The sequence below is a fragment of the Oncorhynchus kisutch genome, linkage group LG11 (assembly GCF_002021735.2).
Source record: "Oncorhynchus kisutch isolate 150728-3 linkage group LG11, Okis_V2, whole genome shotgun sequence".
Classification (NCBI taxonomy): Eukaryota; Metazoa; Chordata; class Actinopteri; order Salmoniformes; family Salmonidae; genus Oncorhynchus; species Oncorhynchus kisutch.
In genome coordinates this window covers 81,659,977-81,684,976 of record NC_034184.2, presented here as the reverse complement: position 1 = coordinate 81,684,976, position 25,000 = coordinate 81,659,977, and the positions used below count along the sequence as shown (strand labels likewise).

At 51.3% G+C, this 25,000-nt stretch overlaps 1 protein-coding gene across 3 annotated transcripts in view; it reads right to left on the bottom strand.

Annotated features, from left to right (window-relative positions):
• The window catches only part of LOC109885250 (guanine nucleotide exchange factor VAV3), a 218,414-nt gene that overhangs the window by 73,540 nt on the left and 119,874 nt on the right, over window positions 1-25,000 (bottom strand). For all 3 annotated transcript variants that reach the window (XM_031836405.1, XM_031836407.1, XM_031836406.1), the window contains exons 12-16: window positions 24,967-25,000; window positions 24,795-24,880; window positions 22,093-22,225; window positions 17,277-17,386; window positions 755-856 (exon numbers count right to left, since the gene is read on the bottom strand). The exon at window positions 24,967-25,000 is cut by the window's right edge and continues 53 nt beyond it. In XM_031836405.1, the coding sequence (XP_031692265.1) occupies window positions 755-856; window positions 17,277-17,386; window positions 22,093-22,225; window positions 24,795-24,880; window positions 24,967-25,000 (465 nt within the window). The remainder of the gene's footprint in view (window positions 1-754; window positions 857-17,276; window positions 17,387-22,092; window positions 22,226-24,794; window positions 24,881-24,966) is intronic.

Genomic DNA, 25,000 nt, shown 5'->3' with positions numbered 1-25,000 from the left:
CCCCTCCTCTCCTCTCCTCTCCTCTCCTCTCCTCTCCTTGTGAAAACTCAGCGTATAGTGTATTTATTTTACATAACCGCTCCAGAATCTCCTGCTCATTAGAAAGACATAAAGCACAGCATCCCCATTCTGGGAGTCTGAATCTAACCACACACACACACACACCTACACAAACACACACACACACACCTACACACACACACACACCTACACACCTACACACACACACACACACACACACCTACACCTACACACACACACACACCTACACACACACACCTACACACCTACACACACACCTACACACACACACACACACCTACACACCTACAAACACACCTACACACACACACCTACACACCTACACACACACCTACGCCTACACACACACCTACACACACACACCGACACACACACACCTACACACCTACACACCCACACACACACATACACACACACACACACACACACACACACACACACACACACACACACACACACACACACACACACACACACACACACACACACACACCACCTGCACACACACACTCACTACATGACATGTGAATGACAACCTGTGTCTACAAACAATGAGCAATATCTGGATCACAGCAGGGCAGATGTGACAAAGACCCAGTAGATGAACCTGTATGACCCCTAACCTCCCATTCTGGGTGGATGACAGTCAGGGGCATTCCTAGAACATTGATTGGAACATGCAAGAGGACAACTATACTGTGTGACCCTGTACCTTAGCAGCATGTGGCAGTAGCTACAGGATGTGATTCTGTCAAAGGTGTGCATCTTGAACTCATGGGAGTTACTGGTGCCGTTCTCTGGACGGATGTTGGATCTACAGGACAAGGGGAGAGAAAAGTCGTGAAGAAACAAGACTAGAAAAGACAAAGTATGTTTTCACTGTCACATTGTGAGATAAGGTATCTGCAGTCATCCATACTGATTTTTATATTATTCCCATTAGTCCAATAGTGCCAGCTGACATCACTAAACAAAAACACCACCTGGTAGCAAGCCGAGACAGACTTCCTGATTCTTCGGTCAAGTATATTCCTGAGTGTGTTGGACTGAAGTGCTATGACATCATCGATCTAAATGTCTCTCCTCCTGCTCCTCAATGCGCTGAGCTGAAGTCAGCGTGGGCACAGCAGGTGGCTAACATGAAACAGCAGCGCGTGACAAAACAGCAGTTTGGGATCAGTCCTTAGTCTCTCCAGGGAGCCAAGTGACTCAGTGATTGTGTGTCTCTCTTCCCTCTCTCTCTCTCTCTCTCTCTCTCTCTCTCTCTCACACTCTCTCTACCCACCTCCAAACTCAATTTAAATTTAAAGGCTTTATTGGCATGGGAAACATATGTTAACATTGCCAAAGCAAGTGAAGTTGATAATAAACAAAAGTTAAATAAACAATAAAAATGTACAGTAAACATTATACATACAGAAGTTCCAAAATAATAAAGACATTACAAATGTCAAATTATGTACAAATCTTTAAAGTACAAAAGGGAAAATTAATAAAAATAAATATGGTGTTTGTTCCTCCCTGGTTGCCCTTTTCTTGTGGCAACAGGTCATAGATTTTGCTGCTGTGATGGCACACTGTGGTATTTCACCCAGTAGATATGGGAGTTTATCAAAATTGGGTTTGTTTTCAAATTCTTTGTGGATCTGTGGAATCTGAAGGAAATATGTGTCTCTAACATGGTCATACATTTGGCAGGAGGTTAGGAAGTGCATCTCAGTTTCCACCTCATTTTGTGGGCAGTGAGCACATAGCCTGTCTTCTCTTGAGAGCCATGTCTGCCTACGGCAGCCTATCTCAATAGCAAGGCTATGCTCACTGAGTCTGTACATAGTCAAAGCTTTCAAAGTTTGGGGCAGTCACAGTGGTGAGGTATTCTGCCACTGTATACTCTCTATTTATGGCTTTAAAAGCTTCTGATAGACTAATTGACATCATTTGAGTACATTGTACCTGTGGATGTATTTCAAGGCCTGCCATCAAACTCAGTGTTTTGTGTGTGTGTTTTATCTTGGGGTTTTGGTGTGTATGTATTGGGATTGTAGCTAGTGGGGTTATCTAGCAAAGTCTATGGCTGTCTGGAGTGGTTCTCAATCAGAGGCAGGTGTTTATCGTTGTCTCTGATTGGGAACCATATTTAGGCAGCCATATTCTTTGAGTTTGTCGTGGGTGATTGTCCTTAGTGTCGTTGTTCCTATCTCTTTGTTTATTTACACAAGTATAGGCTGTTTCGGTTTTCGTTACGTTCTTTGTTTTGTAGTGTTTTGTGTTTATTCGTGTTTTCACGTTGTTCATTAAACATGGATCGCAATCTACACGCTGCATTTTGGTCCGACTATCCTTCACACCTAGAAAACCGTAACAGAATCACCCACCACCAACGGACCAAGCAGTGTGTCAACAGGCAGGAGCAGCCCAAAGAGGAGATGCGCTATAAGGATTTCTGGACATGGGAGGAAATCCTAAACGGAGAAGGATCCTGGGCTCAGCCTGGAGAATATCGCTGCCTCAAAGAAGAACTGGAGGCGACGAAAGCGGAGAGGCGCCGGTATGAGGAGGCAGCACGGCGACTCGGAAGGAGGCCTGAGAATCAGCCCCAAAAATGTCTTGGGGGGGGGGGGGCTCAGGGAGAGTGTGGCAGAGTCAGGAGTCAGACCTGAGCCAACTCTCCCTGTTTATCGTGAGGAGCCAAGGAGGAGACCAGAACCAGAGCCGGTGTTGGAGGTGAGCGAAGCAGAGACTGTGAAGGAGTTAATGGGGAAATTGGAGGAGAGAGAAATGAGGGACTTGCTGTGTTGGTGCTTTTTGCATGGAATTCGCCCGACGGAACGTGTCGGGGATTTGATGGCACCTGGGTTAGCGCTCCATACTCGTCCTGAGGTGCGTGTTAGTCGGCTGGTGAAGTTGGTGCCAGCCTCACGCACCAGGCCTTCTGTGCACATCCCTAGCCTTGCACGTCCTGTGCCAGCACTGCTCTCAAGATCTCCAGTACGCCTTCACGGTCTAGCCCATCCTGTGCCACCTCCACACTCCAGCCCTCCGGTAGCAGCTCCCCGCACCAGGCTTCCTGTGCGTGTTCTCGGTTCAGTACCACCAGTACCAGCACCACACATCAGGCCTACAGTGCGCCTCACCTCTCCAGCGCTGCCAGAGCCTTCCTCCTCTACAGCGCTGCTGGATTCTCCCGCCTGTTCAGCGCAGCCAGAGCCTCTCTCCTCTCCTGCGCTGCCGGAGTCTCCCGCCTGTTCAGCGCAGCCAGAGCTGCCAGCCTGCATGGAGAAGCCAGAGCTGCCAGCCTGCATGGAGCAGCCAGAGCTGCCAGTCTGCATGGAGCAGCCAGAGCTGTCAGTCTGCATGGAGCAGCCAGAGCTGTCAGTCTGCATGGAGCAGCCAGATATGTCAGTCTGCATGGAGCAGCCAGATATGTCAGTCTGCATGGAGCAGCCAGAGATGTCAGTCTGCATGGAGCAGCCAGAGCTGTCAGTCTGCATGGAGCAGCCAGAGCTGTCAGTCTGCATGAAGCAGCCCGAGCTGCCAGTCTGCAAGGAGCTGCCAGTCTGCAAGGAGCTGCCAGTCTGTAAGGAGCTGTCAGTCTGCACGGAGCTGTCAGTCTGCAAGGAGCTGCCAGTCTGTAAGGAGCTGCCAGTCTGCAAGGAGCTGCCAGTCTACGCGGAGCCGCGAGAGCTGCCAGTCTGTAAGAAGCCGCCAGAGCTGTCAGCCTACATGGAGCAGCCAGAGCCGCCAGTCAGCATGGAGCAGCCAGATCTTTCAGTCTGCCAGGATCCGCCAGTCAGCCAGACTCTTCCAGATCTGCCAGTCAGCCAGACTCTTCCAGATCCGCCAGTCAGCCAGACTCTTCCAGATCTGCCAGTCAGCCAGACTCTTCCAGATCTGCCAGTCAGCCAGACTCTTCCAGATCTGCCAGTCAACCAGACTCTTCCAGATCTGCCAGTCAACCAGACTCTTCCAGATCTGCCAGTCAACCAGACTCTTCCAGATCTGCCAGTCAACCAGACTCTTCCAGATCTGCCAGTCAACCAGACTCTTCCAGATCCGCCAGGCAGCCGGGATCTGCCAGAACTGCCAGTCGGCCAGGATCTGCCAGTCGGCCAGGATCTGCCAGTCAGCCAGGATCCGCCAGTCGGCCAGGATCCGCCAGTCAGCCAGGATCCGCCAGATCCACCAGTCAGCCAGGATCTGCCAGTCAGCCAGGATCTGCTGAAACCACCAGCCAGCCAGGATCTGGTAGATCTACCTACCTGCCTGAGCTTCCTCTCACTCCTGAGCTTCCTCTCACTCCCGAGCTTTCTCTCACTCCCGAGCTTTCTCTCACTCCCGAGCTTTCTCTCACTCCCGAGCTTTCTCTCACTCCCGAGCTTTCTCTCACTCCCGAGCTTTCTCTCACTCCCGAGCTTCCCCTCAGTCCCGAGCTGCCTCAGTCCCGAGCTGTCCATCAGTCCCGATCTGCTCCTCAGTCCAGTGGGGTTCTGGGTGAGGACTACTAGGCCATGGTCGGCGGCGAGGGTGGACTATCCAGGGACGCAAGGAAAGGGGACTAAGACATTGACTGAGTGGGTTCCACGTCCCGCGCCGGAGCCGCCACCATGGACAGACGCCCATCCGGGCCCTCCCTATTGTTTTGAGGTGCGTTCGGGAGTCCGCACCTTAGGGGGGGGGGGTTCTGTCACGCCCTGGTCTAAGTATTTTGTGTTTTTCTTCATGTATTGGGTCAGGCCAGTGTGTGGCATGGGGTTTTTGTATTGTGGTCTGTTTTGTCTTGGGGTTTTGGTGTGTATGTATTGGGATTGTAGCTAGTGGGGTTATCTAGCAAAGTCTATGGCTGTCTGGAGTGGTTCTCAATCAGAGGCAGGTGTTTATCGTTGTCTCTGATTGGGAACCATATTTAGGCAGCCATATTCTTTGAGTTTGTCGTGGGTGATTGTTCTTAGTGTCGTTGTTCCTATCTCTTTGTTTATTTACACAAGTATAGGCTGTTTCGGTTTTCGTTACATTCTTTGTTTTGTAGTGTTTTGTGTTTATTTGTGTTTTCACGTTGTTCATTAAACATGGATCGCAATCTACACGCTGCATTTTGGTCCGACTATCCTTCACACCTAGAAAACCGTAACAATATCGACATAACCTGAAAGGCCGCTCAGCAAGGAAGAAGCCACTGCTCCAAAACCGCCATAAAAAAAGCCAGACTACGGTTTGAAACTGCACATGGGGACAAAGATCGTACTTTTTGGGAAAAATATCCTCTGGTCTGATGAAACAAAAATAGAACTGTTTGGTCATAATGGCCATCGTTATGTTTGGAGGAAAAAGGGGGATGCTTGCAAGCCGAAGAACACCATCCCAACTGTGAAGCATGGGGGTGGCAGCATCATGTTGTGGGGGTGCTTTGCTGCAGGAGGGACTGGTGCACTTCATAAAATAGATGGCTTCATGAGGTAGGAAAATGATGTGGATATATTGAAGAAACATCTCAAGACATCAGTCAGGAAGTTAAAGCTGGTTGCAAATGGGTCTTTCAAATGGACAATGACCCCAAGCATACTTCCAAAGTTGTGGCAAAATGGCTTAAGGACAACAAAGTCAAGGCATTGGAGTGGCCATCACAAAGCCCTGACCTCAATCCTGTAGAACATTTGTGGGCAGAACTGAAAAAGCGTGTGCGAGCAAGGAGGCCTACAAACCTGACTCAGTTACAGCAGCTCTGTCAGCTCTGTCCCACTTAATGTGGGAAGCTTGTGGAAGGCTACCCAAAATGTTTGACCCAAGTTAAACAATTTACAAGCAATGCTACCAAATACTAATTGAGAGCATGTACATTTCTGACCCACTGGGAATGTGATGAAAAAACTAAAAGCTGAAATAAATAATTCTCTCTACTATTATTCTGACATTTCACATTCTTAAAATAAAGTAGTGATCCTAACTGACCTAAGACAGGGAATTTTTACTAGGATAAAATGTCTGGAATTGTGAAATAATGAGTTTAAATGTAGTTGGCTAAGGTGTATGTAAACTTCTGACTTCAACTGTACATACACTACCATTCAACTGTACATACACTACCATTCAACAGTTTGTGGGCACTTAGAAATGGTTTTGTCCATTATTATAACATCAGATTGATCAGATATACAGTGTAGTGTAGACAGTGTAGACATTGTTAATGTTGTAAATTACTATGAAATTACTTTTTGCTTAAGCAGCTGCCTCCCACCCCCCTGCTGTGTGTTGCTATAGTAGCTGCCTCCCACCCCCCTGCTGTGTGTTGCTATAGTAGCTGCCTCCCACCCCCCTGCTGTGTGTTGCTATAGTAGCTGCCTCCCACCCCCCTGCTGTGTGTTGCTATAGTAGCTGCCCCCCCTGCTGTGTGTTGCTATAGCATCTGCCTCCCACCCCCCTGCTGTGTGTTGCTATAGTAGCTGCCCCCCCTGCTGTGTGTTGCTATAGCAGCTGCCTCCCACCCCCCTGCTGTGTGTTGCTATAGTAGCTGCCTCCCACCCCCCTGCTGTGTGTTGCTATAGTAGCTGCCTCCCACCCCCCTGCTGTGTGTTGCTATAGTAGCTGCCTCCCACCCCCCTGCTGTGTGTTGCTATAGTAGCTGCCTCCCACCCCCCTGCTGTGTGTTGCTATAGTAGCTGCCTCCCACCCCCCTGCTGTGTGTTGCTATAGTAGCTGCCTCCCACCCCCCTGCTGTGTGTTGCTTTAGTAGCTGCCCCCCCTGCTGTGTGTTGCTATAGCCTCTGCCTCCCACCCCCCTGCTGTGTGTTGCTATAGTAGCTGCCCCCCCTGCTGTGTGTTGCTATAGCATCTGCCTCCCACCCCCCCTGCTGTGTGTTGCTATAGCAGCTGCCACCCCCCCTGCTGTGTGTTGCTATAGTAGCTGCCACCCCCCCTGCTGTGTGTTGCTATAGCATCTGCCTCCCAACCCCCTGCTGTGTGTTGCTATAGTAGCTGCCCCCCATGCTGTGTGTTGCTATAGCATCTGCCTCCCACCCCCCTGCTGTGTGTTGCTATAGTAGCTGCCCCCCCTGCTGTGTGTTGCTATAGCATCTGCCTCCCACCCCCCTGCTGTGTGTTGCTATAGTAGCTGCCCCCCCTGCTGTGTGTTGCTATAGCATCTGCCTCCCACCCCCCTGCTGTGTGTTGCTATAGTAGCTGCCCCCCCTGCTGTGTGTTGCTATAGCATCTGCCTCCCACCCCCCTGCTGTGTGTTGCTATAGTAGCTGCCCCCCCTGCTGTGTGTTGCTATAGCATCTGCCTCCCACCCCCCTGCTGTGTGTTGCTATAGCAGCTGCCTCCCACCCCCCTGCTGTGTGTTGCTATAGCAGCTGCCTCCCATCCCCCTGCTGTGTGTTGCTATAGCATCTGCCTCCCACCCCCCTGCTGTGTGTTGCTATAGTAGCTGCCCCCCCTGCTGTGTGTTGCTACAGCATCTGCCTCCCACCCCCCTGCTGTGTGTTGCTATAGCAGCTGCCACCCCCCCTGCTGTGTGTTGCTATAGTAGCTGCCCCCCCTGCTGTGTGTTGCTATAGCAGCTGCCTCCCACCCCCCTGCTGTGTGTTGCTATAGTAGCTGCCCCCCCTGCTGTGTGTTGCTATAGCAGCTGCCTCCCACCCCCCTGCTGTGTGCTGCTATAGCATCTGCCTCCCACCCCCCTGCTGTGTGTTGCTATAGCATCTGCCTCCCACCCCCCTGCTGTGTGTTGCTATAGCAGCTGCCACCCCCCCTGCTGTGTGTTGCTATAGCATCTGCCTCCCACCCCCCTGCTGTGTGTTGCTATAGCAGCCGCCACCCCCCCCTGCTGTGTGTTGCTATAGCATCTGCCTCCCACTCCCCTGCTGTGTGTTGCTATAGCAGCTGCCACCCCCCCTGCTGTGTGTTGCTATAGCAGCTGCCACCCCCCCTGCTGTGTGTTGCTATAGCATCTGCCTCCCACCCCCCTGCTGTGTGTTGCTATAGCAGCTGCCACCCCCCCTGCTGTGTGTTGCTATAGCATCTGCCTCCCACCCCCCTGCTGTGTGTTGCTATAGCAGCTGCCACCCCCCCTGCTGTGTGTTGCTATAGCAGCTGCCACCCCCCCTGCTGTGTGTTGTTATAGCAGCTGCCCCCCCTGCTGTGTGTTGCTATAGCAGCTGCCAACCCCCCTGCTGTGTGTTGTTATAGCAGCTGCCACCCCCCCTGCTGTGTGTTGCTATAGTAGCTGCCCCCCCTGCTGTGTGTTGCTATAGCAGCTGCCACCCCCCCTGCTGTGTGTTGCTATAGCAGCTGCCACCCCCCCTGCTGTGTGTTGCTATAGCATCTGCCACCCCCCCTGCTGTGTGTTGCTATAGCAGCTGCCACCCCCCCTGCTGTGTGTTGTTATAGCAGCTGCCCCCCCTGCTGTGTGTTGCTATAGCAGCTGCCAACCCCCCTGCTGTGTGTTGCTATAGCAGCTGCCACCCCCCCAGCTGTGTGTTGCTATAGCAGCTGCCTCCCACCCCCCTGCTGTGTGTTGCTATAGCATCTGCCTCCCACCCCCCTGCTGTGTGTTGCTATAGTAGCTGCCCCCCCTGCTGTGTGTTGCTATAGCAGCTGCCACCCCCCCTGCTGTGTGTTGCTATAGCAGCTGCCACCCCCCCTGCTGTGTGTTGCTATAGCAGCTGCCACCCCCCCTGCTGTGTGTTGCTATAGCAGCTGCCCCCCCTGCTGTGTGTTGCTATAGCAGCTGCCCCCCCCTGCTGTGTGTTGCTATAGCAGCTGCCCCCCCCTGCTGTGTGTTGCTATAGCAGCTGCCAACCCCCTTGCTGTGTGTTGCTATAGCAGCTGCCACCCCCCCTGCTGTGTGTTGCTATAGCAGCTGCCCCCCCTGCTGTGTGTTGCTATAGCAGCTGCCACCCCCCCTGCTGTGTGTTGCTATAGCAGCTGCCCCCCCTGCTGTGTGTTGCTATAGCAGCTGCCACCCCCCCTACTGTGTGTTGCTATAGCAGCTGCCCACCCCCCTGCTGTGTGTTGCTATAGCAGCTGCCACCCCCCCCTGCTGTGTGTTGCTATAGAAGCTGCCCCCCCTGCTGTGTGTTGCTATAGCAGCTGCCCCCCCTGCTGTGTGTTGCTATAGCAGCTGCCCACCCCCCCTGCTGTGTGTTGCTATAGCAGCTGCTCACCCCTCCTACTGTGTGTTGCTATAGCAGCTGTCCACCCCCCTGCTGTGTGTTGCTATAGCAGCTGCCCCCCCTGCTGTGTGTTGCTATAGCAGCTGCTCACCCCTCCTACTGTGTGTTGCTATAGCAGCTGCCCACCCCCCCTACTGTGTGTTGCTATAGCAGCTGCCCCCTGCTGTGTGTTGCTATAGCAGCTGCCCACCCCCCCTACTGTGTGTTGCTATAGCAGCTGCCCACCCCCCCTGCTGTGTGTTGCTATAGCAGCTGCCACCCCCCCTACTGTGTGTTGCTATAGCAGCTGCCACCCCCCCCCTGCTGTGTGTTGCTATAGCAGCTGCCCCCCCTGCTGTGTGTTGCTATAGCAGCTGCCCACCCCCCCTGCTGTGTGTTGCTATAGCAGCTGGCCCCCTGCTGTGTGTTGCTATAGCAGCTGCCCCCACCCCCTACTGTGTGTTGCTATAGCAGCTGCCCACCCTGCTGTGTGTTGCTATAGCAGCTGCCCCCCCTGATGTGTGTTGCTATAGCAGCTGCCACCCCCCCTGCTGTGTGTTGCTATAGCATCTGCCTCCCACCCCCCTGCTGTGTGTTGCTATAGCAGCCGCCACCCCCCCCTGCTGTGTGTTGCTATAGCATCTGCCTCCCACCCCCCTGCTGTGTGTTGCTATAGCAGCTGCCACCCCCCCTGCTGTGTGTTGCTATAGCAGCTGCCACCCCCCCCTGCTGTGTGTTGCTATAGCATCTGCCTCCCACCCCCCTGCTGTGTGTTGCTATAGCAGCTGCCACCCCCCCTGCTGTGTGTTGCTATAGCATCTGCCTCCCACCCCCCTGCTGTGTGTTGCTATAGCAGCTGCCACCCCCCCTGCTGTGTGTTGTTATAGCAGCTGCCACCCCCCCTGCTGTGTGTTGCTATAGCAGCTGCCCCCCCTGCTGTGTGTTGCTATAGCAGCTGCCACCCCCCCTACTGTGTGTTGCTATAGCAGCTGCCCACCCCCCTGCTGTGTGTTGCTATAGCAGCTGCCACCCCCCCTGCTGTGTGTTGCTATAGAAGCTGCCCCCCCTGCTGTGTGTTGCTATAGCAGCTGCCCCCCCTGCTGTGTGTTGCTATAGCAGCTGCCCACCCCCCCTGCTGTGTGTTGCTATAGCAGCTGCCACCCCCTGCTGTGTGTTGCTATAGCAGCTGTCCACCCCCCTGCTGTGTGTTGCTATAGCAGCTGCCCCCCCTGCTGTGTGTTGCTATAGCAGCTGCTCACCCCTCCTACTGTGTGTTGCTATAGCAGCTGCCCACCCCCCCTACTGTGTGTTGCTATAGCAGCTGCCCCCTGCTGTGTGTTGCTATAGCAGCTGCCCACCCCCCCTACTGTGTGTTGCTATAGCAGCTGCCCACCCCCCCTGCTGTGTGTTGCTATAGCAGCTGCCACCCCCCCTACTGTGTGTTGCTATAGCAGCTGCCCACCCCCCCTGCTGTGTGTTGCTATAGCAGCTGCCACCCCCCCTGCTGTGTGTTGCTATAGAAGCTGCCCCCCCTGCTGTGTGTTGCTATAGCAGCTGCCCCCCCTGCTGTGTGTTGCTATAGCAGCTGCCACCCCCCCTGCTGTGTGTTGCTATAGCAGCTGCCCCCCCTGCTGTGTGTTGCTATAGCAGCTGCCCACCCCCCCTGCTGTGTGTTGCTATAGCAGCTGGCACCCCCTGCTGTGTGTTGCTATAGCAGCTGCCCCCCCTGCTGTGTGTTGCTATAGCAGCTGCCCACCCCCCTGCTGTGTGTTGCTTTAGCAGCTGCCCCCCCTGCTGTGTGTTGCTATAGCAGCTGCCCACCCCCCCTGCTGTGTGTTGCTATAGCAGCTGGCACCCCCTGCTGTGTGTTGCTATAGCAGCTGCCCCCCCTGCTGTGTGTTGCTATAGCAGCTGCCCACCCCCCTGCTGTGTGTTGCTATAGCATCTGCCTCCCACCCCCCTGCTGTGTGTTGCTATAGCAGCTGCCACCCCCCCTGCTGTGTGTTGCTATAGCATCTGCCTCCCACCCCCCTGCTGTGTGTTGCTATAGCAGCTGCCACCCCCCCCTGCTGTGTGTTGTTATAGCAGCTGCCACCCCCCCCTGCTGTGTGTTGCTATAGCAGCTGCCCCCCCTGCTGTGTGTTGCTATAGCAGCTGCCACCCCCCCTACTGTGTGTTGCTATAGCAGCTGCCCACCCCCCTGCTGTGTGTTGCTATAGCAGCTGCCACCCCCCCTGCTGTGTGTTGCTATAGCAGCTGCCCCCCCTGCTGTGTGTTGCTATAGCAGCTGCCCACCCCCCCTGCTGTGTGTTGCTATAGCAGCTGCCACCCCCTGCTGTGTGTTGCTATAGCAGCTGTCCACCCCCCTGCTGTGTGTTGCTATAGCAGCTGCCCCCCCTGCTGTGTGTTGCTATAGCAGCTGCTCACCCCTCCTACTGTGTGTTGCTATAGCAGCTGCCCACCCCCCCTACTGTGTGTTGCTATAGCAGCTGCCCCCTGCTGTGTGTTGCTATAGCAGCTGCCCACCCCCCCTACTGTGTGTTGCTATAGCAGCTGCCCACCCCCCCTGCTGTGTGTTGCTATAGCAGCTGCCACCCCCCCTACTGTGTGTTGCTATAGCAGCTGCCCACCCCCCCTGCTGTGTGTTGCTATAGCAGCTGCCACCCCCCCTGCTGTGTGTTGCTATAGAAGCTGCCCCCCCTGCTGTGTGTTGCTATAGCAGCTGCCCCCCCTGCTGTGTGTTGCTATAGCAGCTGCCACCCCCCCTGCTGTGTGTTGCTATAGCAGCTGCCCCCCCTGCTGTGTGTTGCTATAGCAGCTGCCCACCCCCCCTGCTGTGTGTTGCTATAGCAGCTGGCACCCCCCTGCTGTGTGTTGCTATAGCAGCTGCCCCCCCTGCTGTGTGTTGCTATAGCAGCTGCCCACCCCCCTGCTGTGTGTTGCTATAGCAGCTGCTCACCCCCCCCCTGCTGTGTGTTGCTATAGCAGCTGCCCCCCCTGCTGTGTGTTGCTATAGCAGCTGCCCACCCCCCCTGCTGTGTGTTGCTATAGCAGCTGGCACCCCCTGCTGTGTGTTGCTATAGCAGCTGCCCCCCCTGCTGTGTGTTGCTATAGCAGCTGCCCACCCCCCTGCTGTGTGTTGCTATAGCAGCTGCCCCCCCTGCTGTGTGTTGCTATAGCAGCTGCTCACCCCTCCTACTGTGTGTTGCTATAGCAGCTGCCCACCCCCCCTACTGTGTGTTGCTATAGCAGCTGCCCCCCTGCTGTGTGTTGCTATAGCAGCTGCCCCCACCCCCTACTGTGTGTTGCTATAGCAGCTGCCCACCCTGCTGTGTGTTGCTATAGCAGCTGCCCCCCCTGATGTGTGTTGCTATAGCAGCTGCCCCCCCTGCTGTGTGTTGCTATTGCAGCTGCCCCCCCTGCTGTGTGTTGCTATAGCAGCTGCCCACCCCCCCTACTGTGTGTTGCTATAGCAGCTGCCCCCCCTGCTGTGTGTTGCTATAGCAGCTGCCCACCCCCCCTACTGTGTGTTGCTATAGCAGCTGCCCCCCTACTGTGTGTTGCTATAGCAGCTGCCCACCCCCCCTGCTGTGTGTTGCTATAGCAGCTGCCCACCCCCCCTACTGTGTGTTGCTATAGCAGCTGCCCCCTGCTGTGTGTTGCTATAGCAGCTGCCCACCCCCCCTACTGTGTGTTGCTATAGCAGCTGCCCACCCCCCCTGCTGTGTGTTGCTATAGCAGCTGCCACCCCCCCTACTGTGTGTTGCTATAGCAGCTGCCCACCCCCCCTGCTGTGTGTTGCTATAGCAGCTGCCACCCCCCCTGCTGTGTGTTGCTATAGAAGCTGCCCCCCCTGCTGTGTGTTGCTATAGCAGCTGCCCCCCCTGCTGTGTGTTGCTATAGCAGCTGCCACCCCCCCTGCTGTGTGTTGCTATAGCAGCTGCCCCCCCTGCTGTGTGTTGCTATAGCAGCTGCCCACCCCCCCTGCTGTGTGTTGCTATAGCAGCTGGCACCCCCTGCTGTGTGTTGCTATAGCAGCTGCCCCCCCTGCTGTGTGTTGCTATAGCAGCTGCCCACCCCCCTGCTGTGTGTTGCTATAGCAGCTGCTCACCCCCCCCTGCTGTGTGTTGCTATAGCAGCTGCCCCCCCTGCTGTGTGTTGCTATAGCAGCTGCCCACCCCCCCTGCTGTGTGTTGCTATAGCAGCTGGCACCCCCTGCTGTGTGTTGCTATAGCAGCTGCCCCCCCTGCTGTGTGTTGCTATAGCAGCTGCCCACCCCCCTGCTGTGTGTTGCTATAGCAGCTGCCCCCCCTGCTGTGTGTTGCTATAGCAGCTGCTCACCCCTCCTACTGTGTGTTGCTATAGCAGCTGCCCACCCCCCCTACTGTGTGTTGCTATAGCAGCTGCCCCCCTGCTGTGTGTTGCTATAGCAGCTGCCCCCACCCCCTACTGTGTGTTGCTATAGCAGCTGCCCACCCTGCTGTGTGTTGCTATAGCAGCTGCCCCCCCTGATGTGTGTTGCTATAGCAGCTGCCCCCCCTGCTGTGTGTTGCTATTGCAGCTGCCCCCCCTGCTGTGTGTTGCTATAGCAGCTGCCCACCCCCCCTACTGTGTGTTGCTATAGCAGCTGCCCCCCCTGCTGTGTGTTGCTATAGCAGCTGCCCACCCCCCCTACTGTGTGTTGCTATAGCAGCTGCCCCCCTACTGTGTGTTGCTATAGCAGCTGCCCACCCCCCCTGCTGTGTGTTGCTATAGCAGCTGCCCACCCCCCCCTACTGTGTGTTGCTATAGCAGCTGCCCCCCTACTGTGTGTTGCTATAGCAGCTGCCCCCCCCTACTTTGTGTTGCTGTAGCAGATGCCCCCCTACTGTGTGTTGCAATAGCAGCTGCCCACCCCCCCTACTTTGTGTTGCTATAGCAGCTGCCCACCCCCCCTGCTGTGTGTTGCTATAGTAGCTGCCCACCCCCCTGCTGTGTGTTGCTATAGTAGCTGCCCACCCCCCTGCTGTGTGTTGCTATAGTAGCTGCCCACCCCCCCTGCTGTGTGTTGCTATAGCAGCTGCCCACCCCCCCTGCTGTGTGTTGCTATAGTAGCTGCCCCCCACCCCCTGCTGTGTGTTGCTATAGTAGCTGCCGCCCCCCCTACTTTGTTGCTATAGTAGCTTCCCCCCCTGCTGTGTGTTGCTATAGCAACTGCCCCCCCTGCTTTGTGTTGCTATAGCAGCTGTCCCCACCCCCTGCTGTGTGTTGCTATAGCAGCTGCCCACCCCCCCTGCTGTGTGTTGCTATAGCAGCTGCCCACCCCCCCTACTGTGTGTTGCTATAGCAGCTGCCCCCCCTGCTGTGTGTTGCTATAGCAGCTGCCCACCCCCCCTACTGTGTGTTGCTATAGCAGCTGCCCCCCTACTGTGTGTTGCTATAGCAGCTGCCCACCCCCCCTGCTGTGTGTTGCTATAGCAGCTGCCCACCCCCCCTACTGTGTGTTGCTATAGCAGCTGCCCCCCTACTGTGTGTTGCTATAGCAGCTGCCCCCCCCCTACTTTGTGTTGCTGTAGCAGATGCCCCCCTACTGTGTGTTGCAATAGCAGCTGCCCACCCCCCCTACTTTGTGTTGCTATAGCAGCTGCCCACCCCCCCTGCTGTGTGTTGCTATAGTAGCTGCCCACCCCCCTGCTGTGTGTTGCTATAGTAGCTGCCCACCCCCCTGCTGTGTGTTGCTATAGTAGCTGCCCACCCCCCCTGCTGTGTGTTGCTATAGCAGCTGCCCACCCCCCCTGCTGTGTGTTGCTATAGTAGCTGCCCCCCACCCCCTGCTGTGTGTTGCTATAGTAGCTGCCGCCCCCCTACTTTGTTGCTATAGTAGCTTCCCCCCCTGCTGTGTGTTGCTATAGCAACTGCCCCCCCTGCTTTGTGTTGCTATAGCAGCTGTCCCCACCCCCTGCTGTGTGTTGCTATAGCAGCTGCCCACCCCCCCTGCTGTGTGTTGCTATAGCAGCTGCCCACCCCCCCTGCTGTGTGTTGCTATAGCAGCTGCCCCCCTGCTGTGTGTTGCTATAGCAGCTGCCTCCCACCCCCCACTGTGTGTTGCTATAGCAGCAGCCCCCCCTGCTGTGTGTTGCTATAGCAGCTGCCCCCCCCCCCTGCTGTGTGTTGCTATAGAAGCTGCCCCCCCTGCTTTGTGTTGCTATAGCAGCTGTCCCCACCCCCTGCTGTGTGTTGCTATAGCAGCTGCCCACCCCCCCTGCTGTGTGTTGCTATAGCAGCTGCCCACCCCCCCTGCTTTGTGTTGCTATAGCAGCTGTCCCCACCCCCTGCTGTGTGTTGCTATAGAAGCTGCCCACCCCCCCTGCTGTGTGTTGCTATAGTAGCTGCCCCCCCTGCTGTGTGTTGCTATAGCAGCTGCCCCCCCTGCTGTGTGTTGCTATAGCAGCTGACCCCCTGCTGTGTGTTGCTATAGCAGCTGCCCCCCCTGCTGTGTGTTGCTATAGCATCTGCCCCCCTGCTGTGTGTTGCTATAGCAGCTGCCTCCCACCCCCCACTGTGTGTTGCTATAGCAGCAGCCCCCCCTGCTGTGTGTTGCTATAGCAGCTGCCCCCCCCCTGCTGTGTGTTGCTATAGAAGCTGCCCCCCTGCTGTGTGTTGCTATAGAAGCTGCCCCCCCGCTGAGTGTTGCTATAGCAGCTGCCCCCTCCCTGCTGTGTTGCTATAGCAGCTGCCCACCCCCCTGCTGTGTGTTGCTATAGCAGCTGCCCCCCCCTGCTGTGTGTTGCTATAGCAGCTGCCCCCACCCCCTGCTGTGTGTTGCTATAGCAGCTGCCCCCCCACCACCTGCTGTGTGTTGCTATAGCAGCTGCCCCCCCCACCCCAAACTGATTGTAAATGCAGTTATCGGTGCCAACAACGTATCTAATAGTAACAGATCCTTTGATCTCCTCGTCCTCCTCCTCCTCTCTAAAATAAGTACAGTATGACAAGTTCCCCTCTCCCCTACTAGCATTACCAGGTATGTTTGTGTTTGGCTGATGACACGTACCTGTTAGTACACAGGTGGGAGTGAAGTCCCCAGCAAATGACTGAAAGAGACCACATAGGACTTGGCAGGGACAATAGTCCTATGGCCAACTGTGCACTTAGTTCAGTCAATGGCCTACTTGTTAAAACTCATTCTGAGTAAGGGCCACTATTCAGCCTCTTTGTCAAGACATTGTTAGATCTCCAGCCTATTGCAGAGATTCATTCCAGAGATTCAGTCCAATTAATATACTGGGGTTTATTGAAGTATACGCCACCGGTGATGCATTTGATCCAGTAAGCATCCCCTTTAAATTTAAATAGTTTATACATCCCAGTTATATTTAAATAGATTATACATCCCCTTTATATTTAAATAGTTTATACATCCCCTTTATATTTAAATAGATTATACATCCCCTTTATATTTAAATAGATTATACATCCCCTTTATATTTAAATAGTTTATACATCCCCTTTATATTTAAATAGATTATACATCCCCTTTATATTTAAATAGTTTATACATCCCCTTTATATTTAAATAGTTTATACATCCCCTTTATATTTAAATAGTTTATACATCCCCTTTATATTTAAATAGATTATACATCCCCTTTAATTGTAAATAGTTTATACATCCCCTTTATATTTAAATAGATTATACATCCCAGTTATATTTAAATAATCTATACATCCCCTTTATATTTAAATAGATTATACATCCCCTTTATATTTAAATAATCTATACATCCCCTTTATATTTAAATAGATTATACATCCCCTTTATATTTAAATAGATTATACATCCCCTTTAAATGTAAATAGATTATACATCCCCTTTATATTTAAATAGTTTATACATCCCCTTAATATTTAAATACATCCTCTTGTGACGGTCATTAATCACACTCTGTACAGACCTGAAGAGTGACCTGTCAGTACTGTGACGGTCATTAATCACGCTCTGTACAGACAGTAGAAGACACACACTATATGTCTCTCTCACAGAACACTCACAACACTCACACCGCTACAGGAGTGAGGCAGAGGTGAGACATGGGACAGAAGACTCACATGGCCATGCCAAACTGCTCCAGCCACTTCTTCCTCAGCTCCTTGGTCTTGAAGAAGAACTCGAAGCCGCTCTGCCCCTGGTCGTGTGCTAGGTACAGCCCATAGGACCACTACAACAGAGGGATGAGAATGTCAACTAGAAAGAGACAGAGCAGTAGATAGAGGGGGTCATCAAGCGGTAGAAGATGGGAGTGAACACAGCGAGAGAGAGAGAGGACAGAGAGAGAGAGGACAGAGAGAGAGAGGACAGAGAGAGAGAGGACAGAGAGAGAGAGGACAGAGAGAGAGAGGACAGAGAGAGAGAGGACAGAGAGAGAGGACAGAGAGAGAGGACAGAGAGAGAGGACAGAGAGAGAGGACAGAGAGAGAGGACAGAGAGAGAACAGAGAGAGAGAGGACAGAGAAAGAACAGAGAGAGAGGACAGAGAGAGAGAGGACAGAGAGAGAGAGGACAGAGAGAGAGAGGACAGAGAGAGAGGACAGAGAGAGAGAGGACAGAGAGAGAGGACAGAGAGAGAACAGAGAGAGAGAGGACAGAGAGAGAGAGGACAGAGAGAGAGAGGACAGAGAGAGAGAGGACAGAGAGAGAGAGAACAGAGAGAGAACAGAGAGAGAGAGGACAGAGAGAGAGGACAGAGAGAGAGAGGACAGAGAGAGAGAGGACAGAGAGAGAACAGAGAGAGAGAGGACAGAGAGAGAGAGGACAGAGAGAGAGAGGACAGAGAGAGAGAGGACAGAGAGAGAGAGAACAGAGAGAGAGGACAGAGAGAGAGGACAGAGAGAGAGAGGACAGAGCGAGAGAGGACAGAGAGAGAGAGGACAGAGAGAGAGAGGACAGAGAGAGAGAGGACAGAGAGAGAGAGAACAGAGAGAGAGAGGACAGAGAGAGAGAGGACAGAGAGAGAGAGGACAGAGAGAGAGAGGACAGAGAGAGAGAGAACAGAGAGAGAGGACAGAGAGAGAGACAGAGAGAGAGAGGACAGAGAGAGAGAGAACAGAGAGAGAGAGAACAGAGAGAGAGAGAACAGAGAGAGAGAGGACAGAGAGAGAGGACAGAGAGAAAGAAAGAGAGACATTTGAAATGTCTATCCTTTTGGAACTTCTGTGAGTGTAATGTTTACTGTTCATTTGTATTGTTTATTATCTACTTCACTTACATTTGGCAATGTTAACATATGTCTCCCATGCCAATAAAGCCCTTGAATTTAAATTTAATTGAGAGAGAAAGAGAAAGAGAGAGTTCCCAGAGTTCTCCTGGCCAGGTGTCTATGTAGCCCCAGACAACGAGGCGGACAAGACACTTCAGGACTTAATCACTAACGATTAGCCACTTCAAAGACTAGCCATTACTCCAGCCTCTGTGATAACAACCTGCTACAACCACCTCTCCTTGTTAATACTCAGAGAGGAAGTTGTCTTGAAAAATATAACTCTGACCCAAATGTCGGCACAATAAACAAGTGGTAATATTGTGTGTTCTGCTGTAATAGGCCTCTGTGGCCTACATGTACTGTACTGCTCAGTGCACAGGGAAGCTCTATCCTACATGTACTGTACTGCTCAGTGCTCAGGGAAGCTCTATCCTACATGTACTGTACTGCTCAGTGCTCAGGGAAGCTCTATCCTACATGTACTGTACTGCTCAGTGCTCAGGGAAGCTCTATCCTACATGTACTGTACTGCTCAGTGCTCAGGGAAGCTCTATCCTACATGTACTGTACTGCTCAGTGCTCAGGGAAGCTCTATCCTACATGTACTGTACTGCTCAGTGCTCAGGGAAGCTCTATCCTACATGTACTGTACTGCTCAGTGCTCAGGGAAGCTCTATCCTACATGTACTGTACTGCTCAGTGCTCAGGGAAGCTCTATCCTACATGTACTGTACTGCTCAGTGCTCAGGGAAGCTGTGGCCTAAATGTACTGTACTGCTCAGTGCACAGGGAAGCTCTATCCTACATGTACTGTACTGCTCAGTGCACAGGGAAGCTCTATCCTACATGTACTGTACTGCTCAGTGCTCAGGGAAGCTCTATCCTACATGTACTGTACTGCTCAGTGCACAGGGAAGCTCTATCCTACATGTACTGTACTGCTCAGTGCACAGGGAAGCTCTATCCTACATGTACTGTACTGCTCAGTGCACAGGGAAGCTCTATCCTACATGTACTGTACTGCTCAGTGCACAGGGAAGCTCTATCCTACATGTACTGTACTGCTCAGTGCACAGGGAAGCTGTGCTCATAAAACAATAAAAACAGACTTTAAAAAGGGCCATCTGGGATTTAAACAACAACAAATGGATGCGTCAAGTCCAGATTTCCCCTTTAAAGTGGCCTTTAGGTTATAGTCCCATTCATCACTCAGAGCTCAGAGGTATAGCGGTCAGGGTAAGCCACCAGCCAATCAGATAGGAGAAAGAGAGCCTCTTGGCCAATCACACAGGGTGTGTAGGGGGGTAGGTGAAGGGGTGTGTGAAAACAGGTACAGTATAAACCAGCTTATCTGGATGAGTAGGTCTCTAGACTTATAGGATAGACAATGGTCTTAAAGTAACAGGAACGATGCATGTTGCTGATGGTCTTAAAGTAACAGGAGCGATGCATGTTGCTGATGGTCTTAAAGCAACAGCATGTTGCTGATGGTCTTAAAGTAACAGGAGCGATGCATGTTGCTGATGGTCTTAAAGTAACAGGAACGATGCATGTTGCTGATGGTCTTAAAGTAACAGGAACGATGCATGTTGCTGATGGTCTTAAAGTAACAGGAACGATGCACGTTGCTGATGGTCTTAGAGTAACAGGAACGATGCATGTTGCTGATGGTCTTAAAGTAACAGGAGCGATGCACGTTGCTGATGGTCTTAAAGTAACAGGAGCGATGCATGTTGCTGATGGTCTTAAAGTAACAGGAGCGATGCATGTTGCTGATGGTCTTAAAGTAACAGGAACGATGCATGTTGCTGATGGTCTTAAAGTAACAGGAACGATGCATGTTGCTGATGGTCTTAAAGTAACAGGAACGATGCATGTTGCTGATGGTCTTAAAGTAACAGGAGCGATGCATGTTGCTGATGGTCTTAAAGTAACAGGAACGATGCATGTTGCTGATGGTCTTAAAGTAACAGGAGCGATGCACGTTGCTGATGGTCTTAAAGTAACAGGAACGATGCATGTTGCTGATGGTCTTAAAGTAACAGGAACGATGCATGTTGCTGATGGTCTTAAAGTAACAGGAGCGATGCACGTTGCTGATGGTCTTAAAGTAACAGGAGCGATGCATGTTGCTGATGGTCTTAAAGTAACAGGAGCGATGCATGTTGCTGATGGTCTTAAAGTAACAGGAGCGATGCATGTTGCTGATGGTCTTAAAGTAACAGGAACGATGCATGTTGCTGATGGTCTTAAAGTAACAGGAGCGATGCATGTTGCTGATGGTCTTAAAGTAACAGGAACGATGCATGTTGCTGATGGTCTTAAAGTAACAGGAACGATGCATGTTGCTGATGGTCTTAAAGTAACAGGAGCGATGCATGTTGCTGATGGTCTTAAAGTAACAGGAGCGATGCATGTTGCTGATGGTCTTAAAGTAACAGGAGCGATGCATGTTGCTGATGGTCTTAAGGTAACAGGAGCGATGCATGTTGCTGATGGTCTTAAAGTAACAGGAACGATGCATGTTGCTGATGGTCTTAAAGCAACAGCATGTTGCTGATGGTCTTAAAGTAACAGGAACGATGCATGTTGCTGATGGTCTTAAAGTAACAGGAACGATGCATGTTGCTGATGGTCTTAAAGTAACAGGAGCGATGCATGTTGCTGATGGTCTTAAAGTAACAGGAGCGATGCATGTTGCTGATGGTCTTAAAGTAACAGGAGCGATGCATGTTGCTGATGGTCTTAAGGTAACAGGAGCGATGCATGTTGCTGATGGTCTTAAAGTAACAGGAACGATGCATGTTGCTGATGGTCTTAAAGCAACAGCATGTTGCTGATGGTCTTAAAGTAACAGGAACGATGCATGTTGCTGATGGTCTTAAAGTAACAGGAACGATGCATGTTGCTGATGGTCTTAAAGTAACAGGAACGATGCATGTTGCTGATGGTCTTAAAGTAACAGGAGCGATGCATGTTGCTGATGGTCTTAAGGTAACAGGAGCGATGCATGTTGCTGATGGTCTTAAAGCAACAGGAACGATGCATGTTGCTGATGGTCTTAAAGTAACAGGAGCGATGCATGTTGCTGAGATTTTATAAATATTGTCTTATTTTTTTTAACAAATGAGAGCTATTATAATAAGCCAAAATGATGATTATCTCCGGCAACCAATTCTACAATGTATCATTATCCAGAACGGTGGATATCATACATCAGGTGCTTGTTGTGTGTGTGTGCGTGTGTGTGTGTGTGTGTGGGGGGGGGGGGGTGTGTGTGTGTGTGTGTGCGTGTGTGTGTGTGTGTGTGTGTTTGTGTTCGTACCATCAGGCACAAGGAGATGTTTCATAAAAACACCATCTGGAGTGAAAAATCAAGCTGTTCCATCCTTCAAACCAACACAATTATCTAATGAATCAACGTGGCAATCTGAATACGTGTCTGAGTCGCTTTTAGTCAAACACCTCCTAAAAGTTACATCACTAAATAAAAGTATAGCACGTCCCCGTCTGGACAGTACCGTCTGAGCTGCAACAAACACATCCCTTAAACATAATAAGTAAAGTGAGAATAAATTGAAGAATGCTAAAAAGCTATAATTGTATTATGTGCACTCCGTCATGAATACACACACACACACACACACACACGCACACGAACACACCTTTCTGGTCTCCTTGTCTGACGTGGGGTTGTTAGTGATCTTGAAGTGATACAGGGTGATCACCTCCTTCATCTCGTAGTTGTCACCTCTCCTCTTACAGAGGATCACAGCAGCATCGAACAGGAAGATGTGCCTGTCAGGGGGAAAAAATCACGGAGGTAGAAAGATTTGATGTTGTTGTTGTTGTTGTTGACAGGACTATTTCACAGTGCTTTATTCCCCCAAATACACAACGTTTCCTCTTCACAGTCTTGGTCAGATGAGATAATACTACTACTAATAATAACTTTCTTTGTATGGTGCTTTTCAATGCAGGTAACAAAGAGCTTCACGTCACAAATTAATCAAAGAAAAGTACTGACAAAACAATCAAAAACAGGAGGAATTAAACATAACATATCGAATTAAAATCATACATTGAAGTCATACATTAAAAACACGTCTTTATAAAAGTGTTTCTTCAGCAGGGATTTAAAAAGAGACACTGAATCTACAAGGAGGAGAAATGACGGACACCATTCTGTGAGCTAACAGGATTTAAAAAGAGACACTGAATCTACAAGGAGGAGAAATGACGGACACCATTCTGTGAGCTAACAGGATTTAAAAAGAGACACTGAATCTACAAGGAGGAGAAATGACGGACACCATTCTGTGAGCTAACAGGATTTAAAAAGAGACACTGAATCTACAAGGAGCAGAAATGACGGACACCATTCTGTGAGCTAACAGGATTTAAAAAGAGACACTGAATCTACAAGCCCTGATCATTGACTCTAATTAGGCTATTTTTGTTATATGATAAAAGCAGGACCGGACAACCTGATTTACATGCTGCTCGAGGTTCAAGTCATGGTCACAGAAGACACCAATGTTTCTGGCAACAGGCTTTACATTGGGTTCTAGCGAGGTGGGGACAAAATAAATCAACCTCTGATTTCTAATCATTGAGCTGGAGATAAAAATAAGATAATTTGGTTCCCATGGTAACCCTCTTCGCAATGCTATTATCAGAGCATTTGGTTCCCATGGTAACCCTCTTCACAACGATATTATCCGATCATTTGGTTCCCATGGTAACCCTCTTCGCAACGATATTATCAGAGGGTAGTGAGGTCTGCTCCGCCCACAACCACAAGGCTCTCCAGAGGGTAGTGAGGTCTGCTCCGCCCACAACCACAAGGCTCTCCAGAGGGTAGTGAGGTCTGCTCCGCCCACAACCACCAGGCTCTCCAGAGGGTAGTGAGGTCTGCTCCGCCCACAACCACCAGGCTCTCCAGAGGGTAGTGAGGTCTGCTCCGCCCAACGCATCACCGGGGGCAAACTACCTGCCCTCCAAGATACCCACACCACCCGATGTCACAGGAAGGCTAAAAAGATTATCAGAGACAACAACCACCCGAGCCACTGCCTGTTCACCCCGCTGTCATCCAGAAGGCGAGGTCAGTACAGGTGCATCAAAGCTGGGACCGAGAGACTGAAAAACAGCTTCTATCTCAAGGCCATCAGACTGTTAAACAGCCATCACTAACATTGAGTGGCTGCTGCCAACATACTGAGTCAATCTCTAGCCAACACTATTATCAGAGCATTTGGTTCCCATGGTAACCATCTTCACAACACTATTATCAGAGCATTTGGTTCCCATGGTAACCATCTTCACAACACTATTATCAGAGCATTTGGTTCCCATGGTAACCCTCTTCACAACACTATTATCAGAGCATTTGGTTCCCATGGTAACCCTCTTCACAACACTATTATCAGAGCATTTGGTTCCCATGGTAACCCTCTTCACAACACTATTATCAGAGCATTTGGTTCCCATGGTAACCCTCTTCACAACACTATTATCAGAGCATTTGGTTCCCATGGTAACCCTCTTCACAACACTATTATCAGAGCATTTGGTTCCCATGGTAACCCTCTTCACAACACTATTATCAGAGCATTTGGTTCCCATGGTAACCATCTTCACAACACTATCATCAGAGCATTTGGTTCCCATGGTAACCCTCTTCACAACACTATTATCAGATCATTTGGTTCCCATGGTAACCCTCTTCACAACACTATTATCAGAGCATTTGGTTCCCATGGTAACCCTCTTCACAACACTATTATCAGAGCATTTGGTTCCCATGGTAACCCTCTTCACAACACTATTATCAGAGCATTTGGTTCCCATGGTAACCATCTTCACAACACTATCATCAGAGCATTTGATTCCCATGGTATCCCTCTTCACAACACTATTATCAGAGCATTTGGTTCCCATGGTAACCCTCTTCACAACACTATTATCAGAGCATTTGGTTCCCATGGTAACCCTCTTCACAACACTATTATCAGAGCATTTGGTTCCCATGGTAACCCTCTTCACAACACTATTATCAGAGCATTTCTAATGCCCAATGAGTTATTGTTTTACATGTATTTAAATAGGCAGGTCAGTTAAGAACAAATGATTATGCATAATGCACTACAATAGTTTCGCATAAACATCTATAACTGCATTCACAAAGCATTATGAGCAGCAGATGCAATGTAGCAGACACACACACACACACACACACACACACACACACACACACACACACACACACACACACACACACACACACACACACACACACACACACACACACACACACACACACACACACACACACACACACACACAGACCAGACAGACATCTCACCGGTCCTGTTTGGCACGTTTGTCGCCTGAGGCGAAGCGTACCTCTCCATCTCCTTTCGGTCTGCCATACACACTAAGAGACTGATTCTGGAAAAGGGGGGGAGAGACAGAGGTCACACTCAAAACCCAAACTATCCTTCACAACGGATTTCTTATCAAGATGAATTGCTTACAAGGTTTTCAATGGATTTCTGATACTGGGCTATG